The sequence below is a fragment of the Silene latifolia genome, chromosome 9 (genome assembly GCF_048544455.1).
Source record: "Silene latifolia isolate original U9 population chromosome 9, ASM4854445v1, whole genome shotgun sequence".
Taxonomy (NCBI): domain Eukaryota; kingdom Viridiplantae; phylum Streptophyta; class Magnoliopsida; order Caryophyllales; family Caryophyllaceae; genus Silene; species Silene latifolia.
The window spans coordinates 57,998,730-58,021,410 of NC_133534.1; the positions used below are offsets into that span (position 1 = coordinate 57,998,730).

At 42.7% G+C, this 22,681-nt stretch overlaps 1 protein-coding gene across 1 annotated transcript; it reads right to left on the bottom strand.

Moving 5' to 3' along the window:
- Positions 1-14,708: 14,708 nt before the first annotated feature.
- On the bottom strand, positions 14,709-15,281 carry LOC141601083 (uncharacterized). Its single transcript, XM_074421346.1, has one exon. The coding sequence runs from the start codon at positions 15,279-15,281 to the stop codon at positions 14,709-14,711; it is 573 nt and encodes a 190-aa protein (XP_074277447.1).
- Positions 15,282-22,681: the final 7,400 nt, after the last annotated feature.

Genomic DNA, 22,681 nt, shown 5'->3' on the forward strand with positions numbered 1-22,681 from the left:
GATCCCTGAGTCTTGTCCGGTCAGGCTAACTGGGTATCACCTGGCTGGTTCTATATTTTTGAATGGGCGTTCAAAGCAGGCTGTAAGTTACCTTTTACTCCCTTAATGATTGACACCATTCGTGCTATGGAGGTATCATCTTTTCAGATTATGCCAATGGTTTGGAAACTTGTCCATTCTATTGAAAATTTATGTGCTAAACACAGTCTTGTAATTACTATTAATGATATCAAGGCAATATATCACATGAAAAATCCTGTTGACGGTCGTTTTAATTTGAGAATCAAGTCAAAAATGTCTCCATTAATCACTAACCTGGATTCTGGAGATGATAAAGGTTGGGCAAAGACTTTCCTGTTTGTCCGGACTGAGACTCTGGGATCAGGCTTTGATTATCTGAGATATCCTCCCTTGGAGAGTGGTAGGTTCCCTGTACTTTTATTTTACAATATATATTACATGAGATTAGTGGATTTTGATTCTTACCTGTGTAATTTTGACGGTTTTGCAGCTCGATCTGGAGTTTTGATCCTCTTGATGAGGAAGCTATTTCCAGGATAGAGGCTTTCCTTGCTATTCCTGAGGAAGAGAGGACCTGGCCAGCTAGTTTGGGCAGGGAATTGTTGCCCCGGTATATGAAGGCCAAGCTGACTGGGGTTAGAGTACCCAAAGGCAAGCCTAGTTCCACTGCTCTTTCCTGTACTTCTTCTATATGTCTTTATGTTAACTGTTATCTTCTTGTCATTTCTCGATTGATACTCACGTATATTTTTTGTATATTCAGTATTTAGGTCTTCTGCTAGGTTGGCCAGCTTTTCTCAGAACGGACTTGAAGGTGGGGTGGCTAGGATTGAACAGTCCAAGAGCCAGGAGGCTAGTGGGAGTGACAAAACGCTTGATATCCTGGTTTCGATGTTCACCTCCTCAAGATCCACCAGGGGTAGCGTCACCGGAGATCGTCCAGGCTCAAAAAAGAAAGAGGGAAGATGTTATCCTGGAAGAGGAGGAAGGAGAGAGAGAGAGCCTATCCAGGCTCAGCCAATTAAGAGTATAAGGCAAGTGCCTGCTAGGATTGATGACATGGATGATGCCCGGGCACGGATAGATGAGTTTTCTGCAAAGATGAGCGACCAGCTATTGTCTGCTAGTACCCTTGAGTCGTCTACCGAGTGGTTTCTATTCGACTTCTCTTGTAACAAGGGTCGCCTGAACTTGCTTCCCAGTGCTAGGGAGGTTAGTTGTAAAGGGATATTTTTAATTGTTTATGTGCTTTTTGTTTTGCCTTGTATTTGGCTGATTGATTTTATATATATGTAGGGATTGGATGCCGGGTTGGCTCGCTTGTCGGCTCGGGGATGCCAGGCCGGGGTTTCTAGTTTGGAGGAAAACTGGATAAACTTAACCGTGACCTGCACACATCCAGGGGTAATGAAGTAGTACTTCAATCTCAGTTGGGGGCAGCCGGGGGAGGCTACTGTGGTCTGCTATAGTTTGTGAGGTGGTGCAAAAAATGCCGAGAAGGATGTCGGCAAGAGTTGGAGGCCGAGAAGCGAGGCAATGCGGGATCGTTGAGAAAGAATGAGGAGCTTCTTCTTTGAAAAGGAATTGGTGGAGGCGAGGTTGGCGATCTTTGCTCAAGACTTCTTCGGGAAAGGCCGGGTCGATGCTATGAGGGATCCGGAGTCCGACCGGGCAGTGGAATCCGGACCGGGATGAGATAGCTTTGGGACGCTCGTATCCGATTTGGCAAGTATGGGTCAAGAAGAAGAAGTGGATTCTCCTCCTTCCAAGGCAAAGTCGATGACCAGGAAATGGCGGATGGTTGTGAGTCGGTCACTGGCTCAAAGATAACTTAGTTTTGTTTTTCTTTTAGGTTTTGGTCTATCCAGGGGGAATGTCCCCGGAATGAATATTTAGAAACATTTTTTGGCCCATCCAGGGGGATGTCCCTGGAATGGATGGTTATTAGGTGTGTGGTAAGGCCAATTATTTTGGATGAATAAATATTTGGTCTTTGTTTGTTTCTTTTTGTGTTCTGACAAAGTACTTTTGTGATGTTGGATGTGTCTTGGATCTGACCAGTTTTTTTTTTTTTTTTTTTTTTTTTTTTTTTTTTTTTTTTGATGGATCGGGCGAGTTTTTTGGCTTTGGATCCGCCAGTCTTTATTATATATTATGGGTGGGGTTGTTGCTGGAGGGCTTACGTCCCCCCCTGTCTGGAGGGCTTATGACCCATTTATGTTATACAAGTCGGGAAGGAGTTTTCCAGATTTGTATGTTAAGTGGAGCTCAATATTTAAGGCCTGTTTTGCAACTGAAATTTGGATATCAGTTGGATATTTGATGGGGGTGGCCCCCAAACTTTAAGATTTGTTTTAAAAATGCAATATGTAAAACAAGTATTGAAGATTTCACTAAGTAAATATGAGAACATAGATAAGTACTTGGGCACATAATTTGAAGAAATCATATACGACATTTATTCATATAATTGCAAGTATCATACATGTAGTTTCCAGGCAAGAAATGTCAAGGTGAAGAATTATACCTGGATTGAGAGGTGTATTTTATATGTGAAATAGTTTTAAATGTGCAATATTCCAGGCTCTTGGGATCATTTCGCCGTCCAGGGTTTGTAATCTGTAAGCTCCCTGGCCGACTATTGAATCAATCAGATAGGGACCTTCCCAGGTTGGGGCCAATTTGCCAGCATTCTTTTCTTTTGTGTTTTAGAATACTTTCCCGAGGACAAGATCTCCTACCCTGAATACCGTGGCTTTGACAGTCTTGTTGTAGCTTTTCGCAACTCTTTGTCGATATCTTCGCTAATCGATGCTTGCCGCATCTCTTAGCTCTTTGTTAAGTCCAGGCTATCCTCCATTAGAGGTATATTGTTTGTTATTGTGTTCAGGCTACATCCTGGTGATGGAATGTCCACCTCACCGGGATTATCGCTTCACATCCATAGACCAAGGAGTAGGGGTTTGGCCGGTGGATGTTTTAGGCGTGGTTCGTCACCCAAAGGACCAGGGGGAGCTCTTCACCCATCCGCCTTTTCTTCTTTCCAGCTTTTTCTTTAAGCGGTGATTACCACCTTGTTCTTGGATTCGCTTCGACCATTAGCTTTTGGATATCCTGGTGTGGATGTTACCAGATTGATGTTCCATTGAGCACGAGATAAGGTCATTGTTCTTTTTCCTACAAATTGCGTGCCATTGTCGCATACTATTTCAGAGGGGATGCCATATCTACATATGATGTTGTGTTTGATGAATGCTATGACATCCTTCTCCTTAACTTGCCTGTATGATTCAGCTTCTATCCACTTGGAGAAGTAATCGGTCATTGCTAGCATGAAAACTTTCTGTCCGGGTGCTTGAGGTAGTTTTCCTACTATATCCATGCCCCACTTCATAAGTGGCCAGGGTGCGGATATGGAATGTAGTTCCTCAGATGGTTGATGGATATATGGTCCGTGAATCTGACAAGCTTTGCATTTAGAGCTGAAATCCAGGCAATCAGCTCTCAAGGTAGGCCAATAATATCCTGTTCTAAGTACTTTGCTTGCCAGGCTTCTTCCACCTTTATGATTTCCACAGTATCCTTCATGGATTTCTGATAATATCTGCTCCGCTTCTTGTGGTTCCAGGCATCTGAGGTACGGCCCGGCCTGCGATTTCTTAAAAAGCACGTTGTCAATAATAGTATATGAAGCAGCTTTTATTTTCAGTGCTTTGGCATCTTGCTTGTTTAGGGGAAGAATTCCTTGTTGTAGCCAATCATAGTAGGGTTTTGTCCAAGAATTGGCAATATAAATTGGGAAGCTTTCATTTTGTTTATTTATTGCAGGTTCTAGTAAATGTACAATGGGTATTTTGTCGAAGTCTAGGGGACTGAAGTTGGATCCTAGGCCGGCTAGAGCATCGGCCAGGGTATTCAAATCCACGGGAATTTGGTCAATATTAAAATTGCGAAATTTTGATTTTAACATTTGAACAACATCCAAATAAAGCATCATCTTTGAGTCTTTAGTCTGTATATATCCCCTTTACTTGATTTGAAATAAGGAGGGAATCAAGACGTACCTTTAGGTTTTGTACACCAGTGTCAATACATACCTTTAGTCCAGCTATTAGGGCTTCGTATTCTGCTTCATTGTTGGTGGCTTCAAATGCACGGCTTATAGCCTGTACTATCTTATCCCCCGTGGCGATTTTAGTACTACTCCCAGGCCCGTGCCCCTCATGTTGGCTGCACCGTCGACAAATAGGGTCCATTCTAGGTCCGCCTGGTCATTTGGTCGGTTTATTTACTTCTTTTATTAGGTCGGGTTCTAGGGTTGGACTAAAATCAGCCACAAAGTCTGCTAGTGCTTGTGACTTAATTTCTGTTCTTGGTTCAAATGTTATGTTGTATGTGCTTAGTTGATCGACCATTTACACATTCGTCCAGGATAATTCGGCTTCCTAAGTCTGATTTGATAGGAAGATTGGTTCGACTATTATAGGGTGGCTTTCAAAGTATGGTCTTAATTTTGTGCAACTCATGATTAAAGCTAAAACATATTTTTCAAGTAGGCCATACCCGATCTCTGCATCCAGTAGACTTTTACTTACATAATAGGGGTGTCTTTGTTGTCCGTCCGCTTCTTTGACCAAGACCGCACCGATGTGATAGTTTATGTGATCGATGTGGTATCTTGTCGGGGCTCATCTTTGATTGGTTTTGCCAGCAGGGGAGGAGAGGATAGATATATCTTTAGGTCTTCAAAGGCGGTCTGATGATCAGGGGTCCATTGAAAGTCCTTGTTTTTCCTTAGTAGGTTATAGAATGATTTGCACCTCTCTGATGATCTTGAAATGAACTGTTCAGGGGCCGCTATTCTTCCGTCAGTTTTTGTATGTCTTTGACTGTCTTTGGTGGTTCTAGCTCCAGAATAGCTTTGATCTGTTCAGGGCTGGCTTCTATTCCTCTTTTTGTCACCATGTAGCCCAGGAATTTGCTGCCGAGACTCAAGTGGCATTTTTGTGGGTTGAGCTTCATATTGAATTTCTCCAGTATTTGAAAGGCTACTTCCAGGTCTTTGACGTGGTCTTCTGCCTTTTTTGACTTGACTACCATGTCATCTATATAGACTTCCATGGTGTCTCCTATCTGGTCTTTGAACATCATGTTGACTAGCCTTTGGTAGGTTGCACCTGCATTTTTTAATCCAAAGGGCATAGCAGTATAACAATATATACCTCTTTCGGTGATGAAAGTGTGCTTTCCTGGTCCTGGATGCATTTTTATCCGATTGAATACTGGAGGCATCCATGAATGTTAACATTTCGTGGCCTGCAGTGGCATCTACCGTTGCATCGATGTGTGGCAGGGGAAATGGATCTTTTGGGTAGGCTTTGTTTAAGTCGGTGTAGTCTACACAGACTCTCCATTTGCCATTTTTCTTTTGGACGACTACTACGTGTGCAAGCCAGTCAGGATACATTACTTCCCTGATCATTCCCATGTCTAGTAGCTTGTCAACTTCTTGGTTGATGATTTCATGCCTCTCTGCAGCGAATTTTCTTCTCTTTTGCTGTAAAGGCTTAAAGGATTTGTCAATATTTAACTTATGAGTAATAACATCAGCATCTATACCAGTCATATCAAAATGTGACCAAGCAAAACAAGACATTTTAGTTTTGAGAAAGCCGACCGATTTGGTCCGATTGAGTCGGGTGCATCTCGACCCTACAAGTACTTTCTTGTCGGGAATTCTGGGTCTAATGTGACTTCTCCTGTTTCCATCTGTGATTGTGCTATATATTCTTCTCTGACAGGTGACTTTAATTGCTATGCAAGGGACTTACCTGACTTTGAGGGTTTCAAAGCCTGAGTGTAACATTCCTGAGCCGTCCTCTGTTCTCCTCTGATGGTGGTTATCCCCCATTCTGTTGGAATTTTCACACATTGATGGTATGTTGATGAGATTGCTTTGACATTGTGGATCCAAGGTCTGCCCAGGATTACATTATATGGGGATAGGCAATCCATTACTCCAAATATTTCATATGAAGCCACGCCTTCCACATAGGTTGGCAGACTGATTTCTCCCAAGGTGTTCTTTGTTTCTCCACTGAATCCAACCAGGACGCTGGATTTCTTGATGATCTTTCCTTCGTCTATCTTCATAGCTTTAAGGACGTCAAGCATCACCAGGTTGATTGAAGCGCCTCCGTCTATCAGATTCTTGATACCTTTCTTTGTCACCGATTTGCATGGTGATTACCAGGCTGCCATGGTGTAGATCTGATATTCCATGCAGGTCCGAGTCATCAAAGGTAATAGCGGGCAATGACTTGGGTCTGGAAGGAGGTTGAAGTCTGGATTTCTTGGATATTCTTTTGGCAGCTGAGCTGGTCAGACCACAGATTTCTGATCCTCCATTTATGAATTTGACTTCATAGATGGGGGGAGGAGGAGGAGGGTCTCTGCTGTTTCCCGGATCTCTCTTGTTTTGTCCTTCATCTTTATTCTTTGGCTGTTGGATTAAATCCTTCAAGAAACCTTTCTTGAGGAGATATGCCACCTGTTTCCTGAGCTGGATGCATTCTTCTGTGGTGTGTCCGATATCCTGATGGAAGTCACACCATCTCGTTGGGTCTTTCCTGGGATTGTCTGATTTCTTGGGCCATCTGACTGTGTCTCCCAGGCTTTCTAGGCGTTTAATTAATCCTGCAGTATTAATAGAGAAGTTATATTCAGGAATAGTTGGTAAGCTAGAAAGGTTACCTTTGTGTTCTTGTGCCATGTTGACTTCAGATCTTTCAGGCCTGGAATAGGTGTCGATCTGGGGTTGCCTCCTTTATGGTAGGAGCTTTTCTGTTAGTGTGTCCATAGACTTGTTTTCCTCCGGATGAGTTCGTTCTGAAGTTGAGATCTTCTTCTAATCGGACATGCTCTAAGGCGATGGACTGAACAGTGGCAAAGGTTGGGCATGCTTTCTTGGTCAGGTCCGCATAGATGTCACTGTCAAGCAGGACTCCTTGCCTGAAGGCTTCTACCGCTGTTTCTTCATCACACCTGGGAATGGCCACCTTTTCTTTGACAAATCTGGCCAGAAATTCTTTGAGAGATTCTTCAGGAAGTTGCTTTACCCTGAACAGGTTACTGGGTCTCTTGGCCATATCTCTCCGCTTTCGCGAATTGTTGATTGAAGGCATTGATTAATTCTGCAAAATTCTTGATACCTCCATTTGGGAGATTGATGAACCATTGTAATGCTGCTCCGGTCAGGGTTGTACCAAAGCCTTTGCACATACAGACTTGCCTGAGTTCACTGGGTATTGAGGCAGCCAACATTTTTTGTTTGAATATGGGAACATGATTTTGTGAATCATAGGTTCCATCATAAGTTCTCATGGATGGAACAGTAAATTTCTTGGGGAGATCAATCTTTTCAATTTCATCTGCAAAGGGTGAATCTGCAAAGCTGTCAACTTCTACTTCAGCCACAGGGTCTGGCACTCCGGGTATATTTTCTATTTTGTTGTGGAGTTTTGGATTTCTGAAGCATGGCCATCATTATTCTTGCTTCAGTTTTGTTTGTCTCATGATTGGGAATGGTTGGGGTATCGGATAATGTATCCTTCTCCGGGGTTCCAAAATTGGAGAAGTCTATGTTTTTTATAATGGATGAAAATGGGGTTCCTGGTTCGAATCTGGTCTTGGATCCTGAAGCTTGATTTTCCAATTTTTTCTTCAGGCTAGACTCAGATTCTTTCACTTTATTAATTTCTCGCTTTCGCTGGTCGCCTTCTCTTGGATTGTCTCTAATTCTTTGATCTTGGCAGGGCAGCCGCTAATTGTTGTTCTGCGGTAAGTTCCACCATTTTTGTGTAAATATTAAATGAAAAATGATAAGGGGAATTTTATTGGTTGAAGAACTAGATGCCCCACGGTGGGCGCCAATTGTTTTAGCAGGATTTTCCTGAAAGGATCCGGCCTATTTATTACGTGATCAGGGTATCTAGTTCTATAAAAAAGTATGAACGAATGACAGAAGAGAATATGATATAAATTGTGTTATTATGTTTTTAATATAGGCTAAATACAAACATGCGTATAAACTCAAATACTAGAGAGAAAATAGAGGATAATTTGTGATATATATTGATTAATAAGCAAAAAGTGTATATCCTTTACAATTGTGTTTTCATTCTATTTATACTTCTCAAATGATAACGTTGGATGCTGTTCAACGTTCCTCTTAGCCGTTGGTAGCTACTTCCTGAAATATAGCGCACACCTCCTATTAATCCGCTTGACTGAGTCTTCTTCAATGAACGTGGGCTTCTTTCCTTTTATACGATCAGTTATATGGGAATAAGATGCTTTTGGAATTGGACTTGGTCTTCCATGAAAATAGGGCATGATCATTTCCTTTATGTGATAGTCACATTGTCTGGTAATTCAATACGACCGCCGAGAGCTCTTCCAGGCTATTCTATGCTTTCCTTCGGCTTCTCTTTCAAAAGATAAGGCAAGCTGATTGCAATAATAGCTAGAATGATCCGGTCTTCGTCTTCTTTAGTCAGCCTTGTAAAGTCAGGCCAGGTTATGGTCAGGCCAGGCTAATCTGGGCCTAACATTGGGTATCTGAAAGAAACCAAAGTAGCCATCTAGGTAACAGAAATAACTATGGCATGCTAATCTCTCTAACATCTGATCAATATAAGGAAGTGGGAAATGGTCTTTTGTGTTCAACTTCCTATAATCAATACACATCCTCCAACCTGTAACAAGTCTAGTAGCAATTAATTCATTCTTATCATTCTCTACTACTGCAATACCTCCCTTCTAAGGTACAACTTGGACAGGACTAACCCACTTAGAATCAGATATAGATAAAATAATGCCAGTAATGCGTGTATTTTATATAGGGTTTTTACCTCATTTTTACACGCATTTCTTTGTTATTTATGTGGCATCTAGCTACAAATTCCAACGAACAGTCTACTTTGGTTTGTCTTATATTAATTGCAGGTATGAACCAGAAAAGGGGAAAAATCAGGCCTGAACTTGTCCTAATCTCATACATTTTGAAGAACAAGGGATCGGAGCTTGGAATCTGTCACTTAGGGATGGGTGAAGTGGCCTCGGAAGGTGTCCAGGAGTTCACTCGTGCTTATATAGCTCGATCGACCCATTTTTCTACTCATCATGGTTGATCAAATGCTTTATCCTCCAAGAATCACACGATCGAGCTCTGCCTTTACTCGATCGAGATAGCCAACCTTTGAAGTCTTCGATCGAGCACTATCTTTATTCGATCGAACGGATTATCAAGCTTTTTCCTCGATCGAGTGGTTTCATTTCACTCGATCGAGAGCCTATGTGTTTTATGCGGGCCTCGAGTTAATTTGCGAGATTTATTTTTGGTAATTAGGATAAATAAGTTAGGACGGCAGTCAATAGACGTTCTTCTCTTCTCCTTTCCTTGGAAAAATCTATCTATCTCTCTCTCTTAGAACTTTGCTCTTGGAACCATAATCTTGGATTATTTTTCCTTCTTGTTATCGGTACTCTTTACTCTACTCTTAATCTTTAATCAATTAATTTGTTCTTTTGTCCTCTTCCTTTTAATCTCTTTTGTTGTTATTCTCTTCTTTATAATTTTATTATGTTTAATTTCTATTGTTTATGTATTGTTTTTCTTTACCCAATAATTATGCATAAATAATACTCTCTTGCTAAGACATAGGGGAGCCATGGTTTAAAAGAATTATGTTTAGGAGATTAGAACTTGATGCGAATTATATCTATGTTGTTAATCGCTGCAAATAACTGTTCTTGTCTACTTGAGTCGACACAACTAGATAATTAACCTCGGTACACCTTGACCTGGACCGGAAGATTGGAAAAGGTAAGACCTGCAGTGAACATTAGGGCATTCTAACGAGGGCGGAAGTTAAGTTAGAACTGTCTTAGGGCGAATAGCGGACCGGAAGGACCTTTTCACTACCCTGTAGATTGAATTTGCATTGACCTGAGACCCTAGACTACATATCTTATGAATCATGGTGAACCGACTGTGTTAGCTATTTTCTCCCTGCTTAATTGTTTTCAACTTTCTTCTTTTGCTTTCCTCTACTTTATTTCTCTCCTTTGATCTCTTTAGAGTAGAACAACCATTAAAAACCCCCAAGAAATCGTGACTCAGACGGACTTAGTTTAGTAAACATTTTCCCACCTCCCTGTGGAGATCGACCCTACTTACCGCTGACTTCTGTTAGTAGTACTTAGGTATTTATTTTTGATACTAAACGACGGTATCAAAATTTAGCGCCGTTGCCGAGGAGGTGGCGTAATTTTGTTGCTTATTTTAAGTTTGTCTCGCGTCTCAAGGAACTCATTCCTTGAGACTGATCTCATATTTTTCCAAGTGCTTTATTAGTGTTGCATGAAATCTGTTCTAGAAGAGAACATTTTCATACTTGCTCTTCTGTAGACTCTACTTACGGAGATGCCTAATATCACCAGTCACTCAGAACCTACGGTGGACTCTCTGCCTAAAGGCTTCTTACTTCCTACTATAGATGGAGGGACCTTTGGAATCCATCCGTCCTATATACAGTTGGTTGAGAGAAATCTCTTCAAGGGATTACCTGGTGAAGACCCATGCAAGCATATAGAGCTATTTACAGAGTACTGTTCCACCATTCCTTTAGTTGCTGGGGTGAGACAGGATAGGGTCAAGGGAGTCCTTTTCCCCTTTTCTTTGACTGATGATGCCCGGGAATGGTTGAGAGATTTGGACAGGGAAGCTGCCAGTGTTACTGACTGCAGTTCCCTTGCTTTAGCTTTATTCAGAGGGTATTTCCCACCACAGCGCACTAATGCGCTGAGAAGCCAAATAACTGCATTTGAGCAATTGCCTACTGAAGATCTGAATGGGCCTTGGACTAGGTTCAAGAAAGGTGTTCGTTCTGTACCACATCATGGCTTCAAACGTTGGTTCCTGTGTACCCAATTCTACAATGGGTTATATCCTGACCAAAGAGCCATATTAGATAAAGCAGCCAAAGCTAGGTTCCAGAAAAATGTTGAAGATGATAAAGGATGGCACCTTATTGAAGAAATGGCCATTCATGTAGCTGAATATGGAAATCCCAAAGGAGGTAGGCGCGTAAATGAGTCTTTGGTGGCTGAGGTGGAAAGTTCCAGTGGAAGGTTAGACAATTCGGAGGTTTTGCAAACTTCAGGTGTGCATGAACAAGTTTATGTAATAACTGAGTAAGAGGTAGTTTGTGGTAGATGCGGTACAGAGGGACATGACCCTATTACTTGCATGGCGGATGTGGAGCGGGTCCGTGCTTATCGACAATTCAAGCAAGGAGTGTTGTTCTCTAAATTATATGAAGACTTGACCATGACAAGTGCCTCTAGTCCTTCCAAACCAATGCTACAACAAGTTGATTCACCCTCTACAATTGGAGAACTTGCAGAACTGAAGTCCTTGGTGTTGAATTTAACGCTTCAGCTTGAAAAGAAGTCTGACAACGACAACGCTATAGAGGAGCTGAAAGACCAAGTTGCGTGTCTTACAATAGCGCAAAGTCAAGTGAATCATCCACCTCAATGTGACCCGATCAATGTCATAAATCTCTGAAGCGGTCTTATTTATGATGGACCGAAAATGCCGGAAGATGATGTTGTAACTGCTGATGAGACCACGGAAATTGTTTTGGAGGAGTTAAGTAATTATGTCCCTGCTGAACAACGTCAAGTAGCTCGATCAAATGATACTTCTGTTCGATCGAGTGATATTTCCTCCAAAGGTACTCGATCGAATACTTCAACTGTTCGATCGAGAGAAGCTCAAACCGTCGAATTCGATCGAGGAGGTTCTTCCGCTCGATCGAGTAATTTGCCCAACAACAATCCTCGATCGATTGATTCAAGCCCTCGATCGAATGTGCTGAATTTGATGAACTCGATCGAGAGGTATGCATTCCTTGATCGAGTACTTTTCCTGAAGAAAGTGTTCGATCGAGTGGAAACAATGCTCGATCGAATGCCAGTGACAGCAGAAGTTCTAATTCAAAGCCTAATTCCGCTACCATGTCGTCTTCCCCTGCTGCGAAGATGTCACGTTCTGATAAAGGTAAAGAGAAGGTCGCAGGCCCGCTTATTGCTACCAGAGTTCCTTATCCGGGGCGTGTGAAAGATGCTAAGGTTGAGCGACAGTACGGTAAGTTCGTGGACGTGGTCAAGAACCTTCAGGTAACCGTCCCCTTTACTGAACTTATTACCCAGGTACCTACTTACACAAAATTTATGAAAGACATTCTAACGCGTAAGAGAGAGCTTAGTGAATTCGAGATTGTTGCATTTATGGAAGAGTCTAGTAATTTACTTCTTAATAAAGCTCGACCGAAAATGAAAGACCCGGGTAGCTTCTCTATTACCTGTACCATAGGAAACGAAGTGATAGGTAAGGCTCTCTATGATTTAGGAGCCAGTGTCAGTGTCATACCTCTGTCTGTCTACAAGAAACATAATATGGGTCACCTTAAAATGACTAACATCACCTTACAGATGGTTGACACATCTGTTAGACGACCCTTGGGTATCTTAGAGGACGTGCCTGTTAAAGTAGGCAAGTTCTTTATACCAGTGGATTTTATTATTTTAGACATAGCTGAGGATACCCGGACCCCAATTATACTAGGAAGACCATTCTTATGTACAGCTGGGGCCATTATTGATGTCAAACATGGGTGTTTGACTCTTGCAGTGGGGGATGATGCGATCACTTTTAGTTTGCCTAGTACACTTGCTCGCAATGATAGAGGATACTTGCTATTAAGTTCATATTGTTAACAATTCTGTTTATGAGCTCTGGTCGGATTCCTTTATAAAGGATCCACTAGAGGCTTTGATGCTTTTGGATGAGTGTGCAGATAACCCAGAGAACAATGATGCTGTGTTGGATTTTCTAGAAGCTGCATTAGATGAGCGTGAACTCACCAACGCTGAGAGAGAGAGTAGAACAAATGATAAATACTCTTTGAGCCATAGAGGTAAAGGTACCTGAGTGTAAGCCTCTTCCTTATCATCTTAAATATGCATTCTTAGATGATACAGAGCAATATCCAGTCATTGTTAGTGCTAAATTGGATGATAATCAGCTGACCGCTTTGTTAGTTAGTTGTTCTTAATAAAAATAGGAAGGCCATGGGTTATTCATTGGATGACGTTAAGCGCTTTAGTCCCGACATTTGTATGCACAAAATTGAGCTTGAGGAAGATCACAAGACTTGTAGACAGGGTCAGCGCCGTCTCAACCAAAAGATGCAGGATGTTGTGATGGCTGAGGTAATGATGCTGCTCGACGCAGGTATTATCTATTCTGTTGGTCATTCTAGGTGGGTGAGTCCAGTTCAGGTAGTTCCTAAGAAAGGAGGGACTACTGTGGCCAAGAATGATAAGAACGAATTGATACCTACTAGAGTAGTGACTGGTTGACGGATATGCATAAACTACAGACAGCTAAATGCCGCCACAAAGAAATATCACTTTCCCCTTCCTTTCATTAATTAGATGGTAGAAAGGTTAGCTTCTCATAAGTTTTTCTGTTATCTAGATGGATACTCAGGGTTCTTTCAGATCCCTATTCATCCAGACGATCAGGAAACGACTACTTTTACTTGTCCTCATGGTATTTTTGCTTATCGCAGGATGCCTTTTTGTTTATGTAATGCCCCTGCCACCTTTCAAAGGTGCATGATGGGGATATTTTCTGAGTATATAGAGTCTATTATGGAAGTCTTTATGGATGATTTAGTGTCTATGGAAGTGATTTTGCTAATTGTCTGTCTAACTTTGATAAAGTGTTGCAGCGCTGCATTGAGGTTAATTAATCGAGTTAATGGTAAGACAAGGACCCGAACTTTACAATTTTTTTCCATTAAGGACCTCAACGATTATTTTTTTCCGTTAAGGACCTTAACACTAACACCGTTAGGTTTCCGTTATGTTTCTAACATTAAAATAGATTTTAACCACCAATATATTTAATGAAAATACTTGTATATTTTATGTAAACAGATTTTAACAACCAATATATTTTATGAAAATACTTATATATTTTAACAATCAAAATTAATCAAACAAGTGCAGCATGCATACCCATTAATCTTTGTAACATAGCAAAACCCCAAAATGGGCAGAAGATTAAGCTCCCTCTTGCTTCACAAATCAAACTATCCAATTACCTCCACTGGTTCCCAAGCCGTAGTTGAATGCGTGAACCTAGCCCCTAGGTGCTCAATTGGTTTACTTTGTCTTGCCATCCAACCGATTTTTATGATATAATGTTTCTATTGTTTATTGTATGCTGAAACAATGTTCGACAACCCATATTATTTAACTTGTGAAGACACAACCTTCATTAATTAGTTTTCTTACTGGTATTTTGGTTGCATCATAAGCCTAAATGGGTAAAAAATGTCAAAAGACAATTCAACTATTTTTGCAAAGGAGTTTTTCACTCACGGCCTCATGGTATCCTAACGATGCACTGAAGTCGCTATTGTTGTAAAACCCTGCTTCAATGGAGAAAGAAAAAAACTTGTGAAGAGTTAACATGTTAATGTGGGTTCCTTAATGGGTATATGTGTTACTCTTTTTTTTTTTTTTTTGAAAAAAACCAATGCGGTTTATCATATATCAAATAAATCTTGTTCTGCAACACCCACAAATGAGGGCGGCAAAACATCCAACCAAAATCTCCTACCTATGGTCCATGGCGTAGCATGAGCTACTAAGTGAGCTAGTTTGTTACAATCTCTACGAGTGTAATTAAAAATAACAGTATCAAAAAGCGGGACTAGCAACAAAATCTCGTCGTAAATAAGAAAAATATCACTACGACCCCTTTTTCTCTCCTTTAAAGCATCAACCACATTAAGACAATCGCTTTCGATGACAACACTCCGCATCCCAACACGCCTAGCCTCCTTCAAGCCGAGAAGAATAGCCTTCGCCTCAGCCATTTGCACGCAACAGGTTCCCGCAGTTTGGACCGTCACCGCCCATGCCACTCGACCATCACCATCCCTGCAAACCGCTCCCAAGCCTACACCCATTCCCTCCTTAACACCTGCGTCAACATTTACCTTCCACAAACCCTCACTCGGCTTGCCCCATCTACCAACAGCTGTCGAATCTCCCCTCCCCCTTTCCGACACAGCCTCATCCTCCTTCAAGCTTGCCATCTCCCAAACGACGTCCATTATCCTCCTTACAACTCTCTCACCTGTCCACATCCCGTTCTCAAATAAAAATTTATTCCTCTGCTCCCAAATCACCTAGCACGTAGTCATAAAGAGAACACGTTCCTCCATACCCATACGACGAAGCTCGACCTCCACCCACTCCCTTAATCGCATATTACTATGGCTCCTAAACACCTCGAGCCCAACCATCTCCCAGACCTCCTCCTTCCAACCGCACTCCCGAAATACATGGACACATGACTCCTCACTGGCATGACACCGAGGGCAAGAGCAGTCAAAGCCCTGAACCCGTGTTGCAATATTTCCCCTAACTGGAAGCGCATCACTACACAGCTGCCACATGAACACTTTAATACGTGGTAACACCGGTGCGCTCCAAATTGCTTTCCAAATCCAGCTTGCCATCGAAGTGTTGGACTGCTCCCCTTCTTCTTCCTCCTCCGCAGCTAGTAGCCGGTACCCTTCCTTGACCGAATACTCCCCATCACGCGCACCATCCCAGCACCAACTATCCTCCTGGACTAGCTCACTCAATCGTATGTTCATGATCCTATCCGCTTCAAAAGGTAGAAACATAGCCTCAACTTTCTCCCTATTCCACCTAGCCTCCCCTACCACCATCAGTTCAGCCACCTTCGTCTCTAATGCGAAGCCACCTCGCGGCGAGATCACGCACCTCGATGACGTTCCAGGTATCCACGGATCCAGCCATATCCTTGTCCCCTTCCCGTCACCCACCCTCCTCCGGATCCCCAATCCCATCACTCTCTTAGCCTCGCATATGCTTCGCCAAGTATAACTTGAATTATTACCTATCTCAGCATCCATAAAAGAACAATTCGGAAAATACTTACCCTTCAGTACTCGGACCATCAAACACTCCTCATTACAAATCAATCGCCAAGCTTGTTTAGCTAGCAGAGCCAGATTAAAATTACCAAAATCCCGAAAACCCATGCCCCCCTAGCCTTCACACGACACATAGCCTCCCATGACACCCATGATATTTTCCTCTTTCCATTCTCCGATCCCCACCAAAATCTCGAGACAACAGAACGAAGCTCGTCACAAAAATTAGCTGATAACTTAAAAACACTCATTGCATATGTAGGGATAGATTGGGCAACCGCCTTTATCAGAATTTCCCTACCCGCTCGGCTAAATAATTTACCACGCCAACCCTGCATCTTATTATTCAGTTTGTCCCGAAGTACTTTATTGAGAACCTGCTTAGAATGCCCTATAACCGTCGGTAAGCCTAAATATTTTCCCTGCTCCTGAACAGCCTGCACACCTAGAACCGAAACCACCTTATCCCTCCGCCAAACCGATGTACCCTTGCTAAAAGACACAGTTGTCTTCTCCTTACTGACCAGCTGCCCAGAAGCACTTTCATACTGACTCAACAAATCCATAACAACCCGGGCCTGTGTCTCGTTTGCTTTAACAAAAATAATACTATCGTCGGCGAAGAAAAGATGTGAGACAACCGGCGAAAGTGGCGCCACCCGGATACCATGGAGCACACCCTCTTCCACCTTACGCCGGATCATACTTGAAAGAACTTCAGCACAAAGAATAAACAAATAAGGAGATAATGGATCACCTTGGCGCAAACCCCTAGTAGGTACGAAAGTTGCAGACGGAGACCCATTAATCAGCACATCATACGACACTGTCCGAACACACCTCATCACATTACCCACCCAACTCCCATCAAACCCCATCGTTAGAAGCACCTTCTCCAAGAACACCCATTCAACTCTATCATACGCCTTCGCCATATCCAGTTTCAGCGCAATATGCCCCCCCTTACTACGAGCATTCTTCATGTAATGAAACATTTCAAAGGCAATCAAAATAATATCAGAAATTAATCTCCCAGGAGTAAAAGCACTTTGATTCTCCGAAACTAAACATCCCAGAAATCTTTTCAGTCTGTTAGCGAGCACTTTAGCAACTAGTTTGTATAGAACATTGCATAAACTTATTGGCCGATAGTCAGAGAACTTTTCCGGAGTTTTTTTCTTCGGGATTAACACAATATGAGTGCTATTAATACTTCCAGGACTCTCACTACCATTCAAAATACGAAGTACCAGCCGCGTGACAGATGGACCCACAATATGCCAATAAGTTTGATAAAAGAGAGCGTTCATACCATCAGGTCCAGGTGCTTTCAGAGGATGCATTTGTTGTAACGCTTCAAACACCTCATCCCCCTTGTACTCAGCTTTAAAACTTTCATTCATATCCAATGTCACCCTATTCTTAACTCCGCTTAGTAAGTCATCAAAACCAGCCGGCTGTGAAGACGTAAACAAATTGCTAAAGAATTCAACAGCTGCTCCCTTAATACCCTCATCCCCTGTCACAACATGATCGCCCTCAACAATAACCCTCCCAATCCGATTCTTCTTCTTCCGCTGCCCCGCCTTTCGATGAAAATACTTGGTATTTCTATCACCCTCCTTCAGCCATAATGCCCTCGATCTCTGCCTCCAAAAAACCTCCTCCTGCCGCAAAAGATTATTGATATCTTTAATTACCGCCTTCCTCTCACGCACATTAGCCACGGTCCTCTCATTGACATTCAACCACTCCAACCGCCTCCTCTTACGACTTAAATCTCTCATTATCTTACCTATACTCACCCCCTTCCATTTCTGCAACTCCCGCGCGCACCTAGCAATGGTGTCTACCACATTCCAGTCGTCCTCCTCCCATGCCTTCTTTATGGTATCTTCACACCCTTCCTCCCCCACCCAAATTTGTTCAAAGCGGAAATTACGCCCCCTGGGTCCATCGAGCCTCTCCCGTCCGTCTAGAAACACCTTGATAGGTGAATGGTCCGACCACTCACGGTTCATATTAATCACCTTTGCATACGGGAAAAGATCCCGCCATCCTTCATTAATAAACGCACGATCCAACCGACACTGTCTATTGTCCACCCCAGCCTGTCCGTTATCGAAAGTAAATTCATAAACCTCGAAGCCCAAATCACTCAACTCACAAACATCCACCGCATCACGAAAGCTATTCATTTGTCTCTGTGCCCTATTTCCTCCCTTCATCTCATTAGCATAAAGTATCTCATTAAAATCCCCCATACACAGCCATGGAGACCGAGACTCAGCTGCTAAAGACCGGAGTAGCTCCCAAGATAAGTGACGATCTTGTACTGCCGGCCACCCATAGAACCCCGTGCACCTCCATTCAAGATCATCTGTCCGAATATCAAAATCCATAAAGTGAACAGAAGCAGAGCGAAACACAACATGAACATCCTTTCTCCACAAAAAAAACAAGGCCCCCAGACCGCCCCACACTATCCACCGCCATACCAGAATAATCCTCAAAACGTAACAAAACAGACCCCATCTCCTCACTACTCAGCTTTGTCTCACACAAAAAGACCAAAGCTGGGGCCTCCCTCCGGACAAGATTCCGGAGCCCGCCAACTGCAGAGGGATTGCCCAGCCCCCTGCAGTTAAGACTCAAGAGATTCATTGGGCCCGGCGGGGCTGACTCGGGTCAACCTCCGCCTCAGATATATACACATCCCTGTGACAAGCAACTCTCTTCGAAGCACCGGCAATCTCCGCACCATCCTCAACCCTTGCCCATTTATGATTTTCATTTATGACTTCATTATCAGCTATCACAGTCGATAACGACACTCCCCCATGTTCCAAACGCTCAGTCCGCTGCCACTTCCTCACACTAGCCTCTCCCTTCGCAGCCATCTCCACCCTACCAGCCTCCACAACAATCTCCTCAGCCGAAACCTCACATGGGTTCCCTCTAAACAGCGTACTCCGCTCCACAAGCTCCACCATCTTACCATCCCTAACCCCATCGCTCATATCAACTATCGCCTGCCCATCCGTGTTTTTGCCACCATCCCATCCCAAAGACCCCATGCCATCCACTACACCACTCCCCAAACCCCCCTGCGTACTCTCCTCCAACACACTCTGTAACACCACACCTCCCACACCCTTCTGAAACTTCGCCTTACTAGATAGGGCAATACGCTTCAGCTTCTCAATCATCTCCTCTTCACTACGACGGTACTCCTCTTCAAATTCCGGTCTCAAATCTCTACTAGACTTACGTCCCTCCGCAACACCCGCCTTACCACCCTTCCTAGGCGAAGCACACAATTTCTCCCCATAAAGTAGGTTATCCTCATCATGCGGACCACTATCACAATCCTTTAGCCCATGGCCCAGAACGCCACACCCATAGCAGTACAGGGGCAGCCTCTCATACTTTACATCGAAAAAATTAGTCTTACCATCAGCCAGCCTAACCTCCACCGATGGTTGAAGAGGCTTGCGTATATTATGGAGGACTTGAATTCGAACCGCCTTCTCAAGCTCCGGGTAAGGAGAAACGTCACGCACAACATATGTCCCCAGCTGCTCACCCAATCTCCTCAAATTTGCTTCATTAGTATGACCCTTGATTGGAAGATCGTATATACGAGCCCAAATTGGTAGCCTATCAAGAATCGTGTCAGACAGCTTCCCTTCCCCACTAGGTTCATTGAAGCACCATACAAATTTATCAAAGTGCCATGGTTGGCCCTCCATAACCCTAGCCTTGTCCCGTTCATCCTCAAACCGGAATATAAAAGTCCGTTCCCTGGCATCAAGTACATTACCCATCACCTTCCCCGTTGGATTCCATAATCGAAGCATTGTATCAATGGCTGCTTTACTATTTATCGTCTTCGTAGCCCAAATCTTACCAACAAGGATCTTCTCCACCTGTCCTTCGTTACCCACATCCTCGTTAGCCTCCCACACAAACACCTCTCTTCCGCCGTTTGAATTTTCTCCCAGCACCCCTTTGCCTTTACTACAACTCCCACGCTCCATAATAAAACACCCTCAATACAGCGCAAAAAGGAAACAACCCGTCAACCACCAGCCCTAATATACGTAAAGTGAAACCCAAAGACTTCCGCAAGAAACCAAGAAACCCTAAACTTTCCTTAAAAAAACTCAGCGAAAAACACAGCAAAAGAAGAACGTACCAAGAAAACCGAGAAACCAAACTACATATACGATGTAGAGCAGGATCCTTGATCAAGAAGGAAGAAGCATAGATGACCTAGGACTCAGCTTCCATAGAACCCTAGGAAGACAGTATATAATTTAAACATACACTCTATTGAGTATTGATCACACTGGGGTTGGGATTTAGGGTACGTCTAAATCCATAGATATTGCCAATTTGTATATGTGTTACTCTTGTCTTATTTAATTTTGTTTGTTAAAATATATAAGTATTTTCATAAAATTTATTGGTTTTTAAAATTAATTTTCATAAAATATTTTGCCTTATAAAATATACAAATATTTTCATAAAATATATTGGTTATTAAAATTTATTTTAATGTTAGAAACATAACGGAAACTTAACGGTGTTAGTGTTAAGGTCCTTAACGGAAAAAAAATAATCGTTGAGGTCCTTAACGGAAAATTTTTTCAAAGTTCGGGTCCTTATCTTACCCTTAACTCTTAATTAATCTGGTGCTTAATTGGGAGAAGTGCCACTTTATGGTCAACGAGGGAGTTGTCTTAGGGCACCTAGTTTCTGACACGGGCATTGAGGTTGATAAAGCAAAGGTGCAAGTGATTCAGCAATTGCCTCCTCATTTTAATGTTAAAGGAGTGAGGAGCTTCCTTGGTCACGCCGGTTTTTATCGCCGGTTTATCAAGGATTTTTCAAAAATTGCTAAACCACTTACACTGCTGTTGCTTAAGGATGCCTCCTTTACTTTTACTGATGAGTGCCTTTATGCTTCTAACAGGTTAAAACAGGCCTTGATTTCAACACCGATTATAGAACCTCCCAACTGGGACTTGCCGTTCGAGATTATGTGCGATGCTAGTGTTTATTCACTAGGAGCGGTGTTAGGCTAGTGGAAAGACAAAGCCTTGAATGCAATCTACTATGCGATCCGAACTCTAGATGAGGCTCAAGTGAAGTACACCACTACTGAGAAGGAGTTGTTAGCTGTGGTTTATGCGCTAGAGGAATTTCGTTCTTATGTAATAAGGTCAGAAGTTACTGTTTTTACTGACCATGCAGCGCTGAGACACCTTCTTGCTAAGAAGGAAGCTAAACCACAGCTTTTGAGTTGGATACTCCTCCTTCAGGAGTTTGATTTACAGATCAGAGATAAGAAGGGTGCTGAGAACGTTGTGGCTTATCATCTGTCGCGACTTTCGCAACAGGAGGGAGAAGATTCTTTACCTATTGATGACTCTTTTACCGATGACTCCTTATTTGCTGTTTTGTCTTCTAATACTAACCATGATCCATGGTAAGCAGATTTGGCTAACTATGTTGTCAGTGGCGAGCTGCCACCCGACCTTTCTTATCAGCAGAAGAAGCATTTCTTCTATAACGCTAAGCAGTACTTCTGGGATGATCCTTATTTATTTAAGGAATGTGTAGACGATCTCTACAGACGGTGTATTCTGTAGTGGGAGACCAGACCAATCTTAGAGGGCTGTCATTCATCTTCGTATGGTGGTCACCACAGTCCGTCGCGCACCGTGGCTAAGGTACTTCAATCTGGTTTTTACTGGCCAACTTTATTTGCCGATGCTAAAGTGTTTGTTTCAACTTGTGATGCTTGCCAACGCTCTTGAAATATTTCTAAGAGACATGAGATGCCACAAAGTGCCATCTTAGAGGTCGAGGTTTTTTATGGCTGGGGCATTGATTTCCAAGGACCCTTCCCGTCTAGCAAAGGTAACATGTATATTTTGGTAGTCGTAGATTATGTGTCTAAGTGGGTGGAAGCGATTGCTTCACCTAATTGTGATGCCAAGACCGTGATTAAAATGTTCAAAAAGAATATTTTTCCCCGATTTGGTGGCCCTAGGGTTGTCATTAGTGATGGGGGAATGCATTTTAAAGAAAAGAAACTTACTTCTATATTGTCTAAAGTTGGTGTCCAACACCGTCGCGGTTTGGGGTATCATCCTGAAACTAGTGGGCAAGTTGAGGTCTCTAACAGGGAAATAAAAGAGATTTTGGCTAAAGTAGTTTCTAAATCACGGTAGGATTGGAGTCTAAAACTGGAGGACACATTATGGGCTTATCGTACTGCCTTTAAGACACCGATTGGTGCATCACCATATTGGCTGGTTTATGGGAAGTCCTGTCATTTACCTGTTGAGTTAGAGTGTAAGGCTTGGTGGTCTATTCATGAACTAAACTTTGATCCTAAGTTGTGTGGACAGAACCGTTTATTACAGCTAGATGAGCTGGAGGAGTTTAGGCTTAATGCCTATAATAGCTCACGCATCTACAAAGAGAAGACGAAGAGATGGCACGACAAACGGATCATACCTCGAGAATTTCATGTC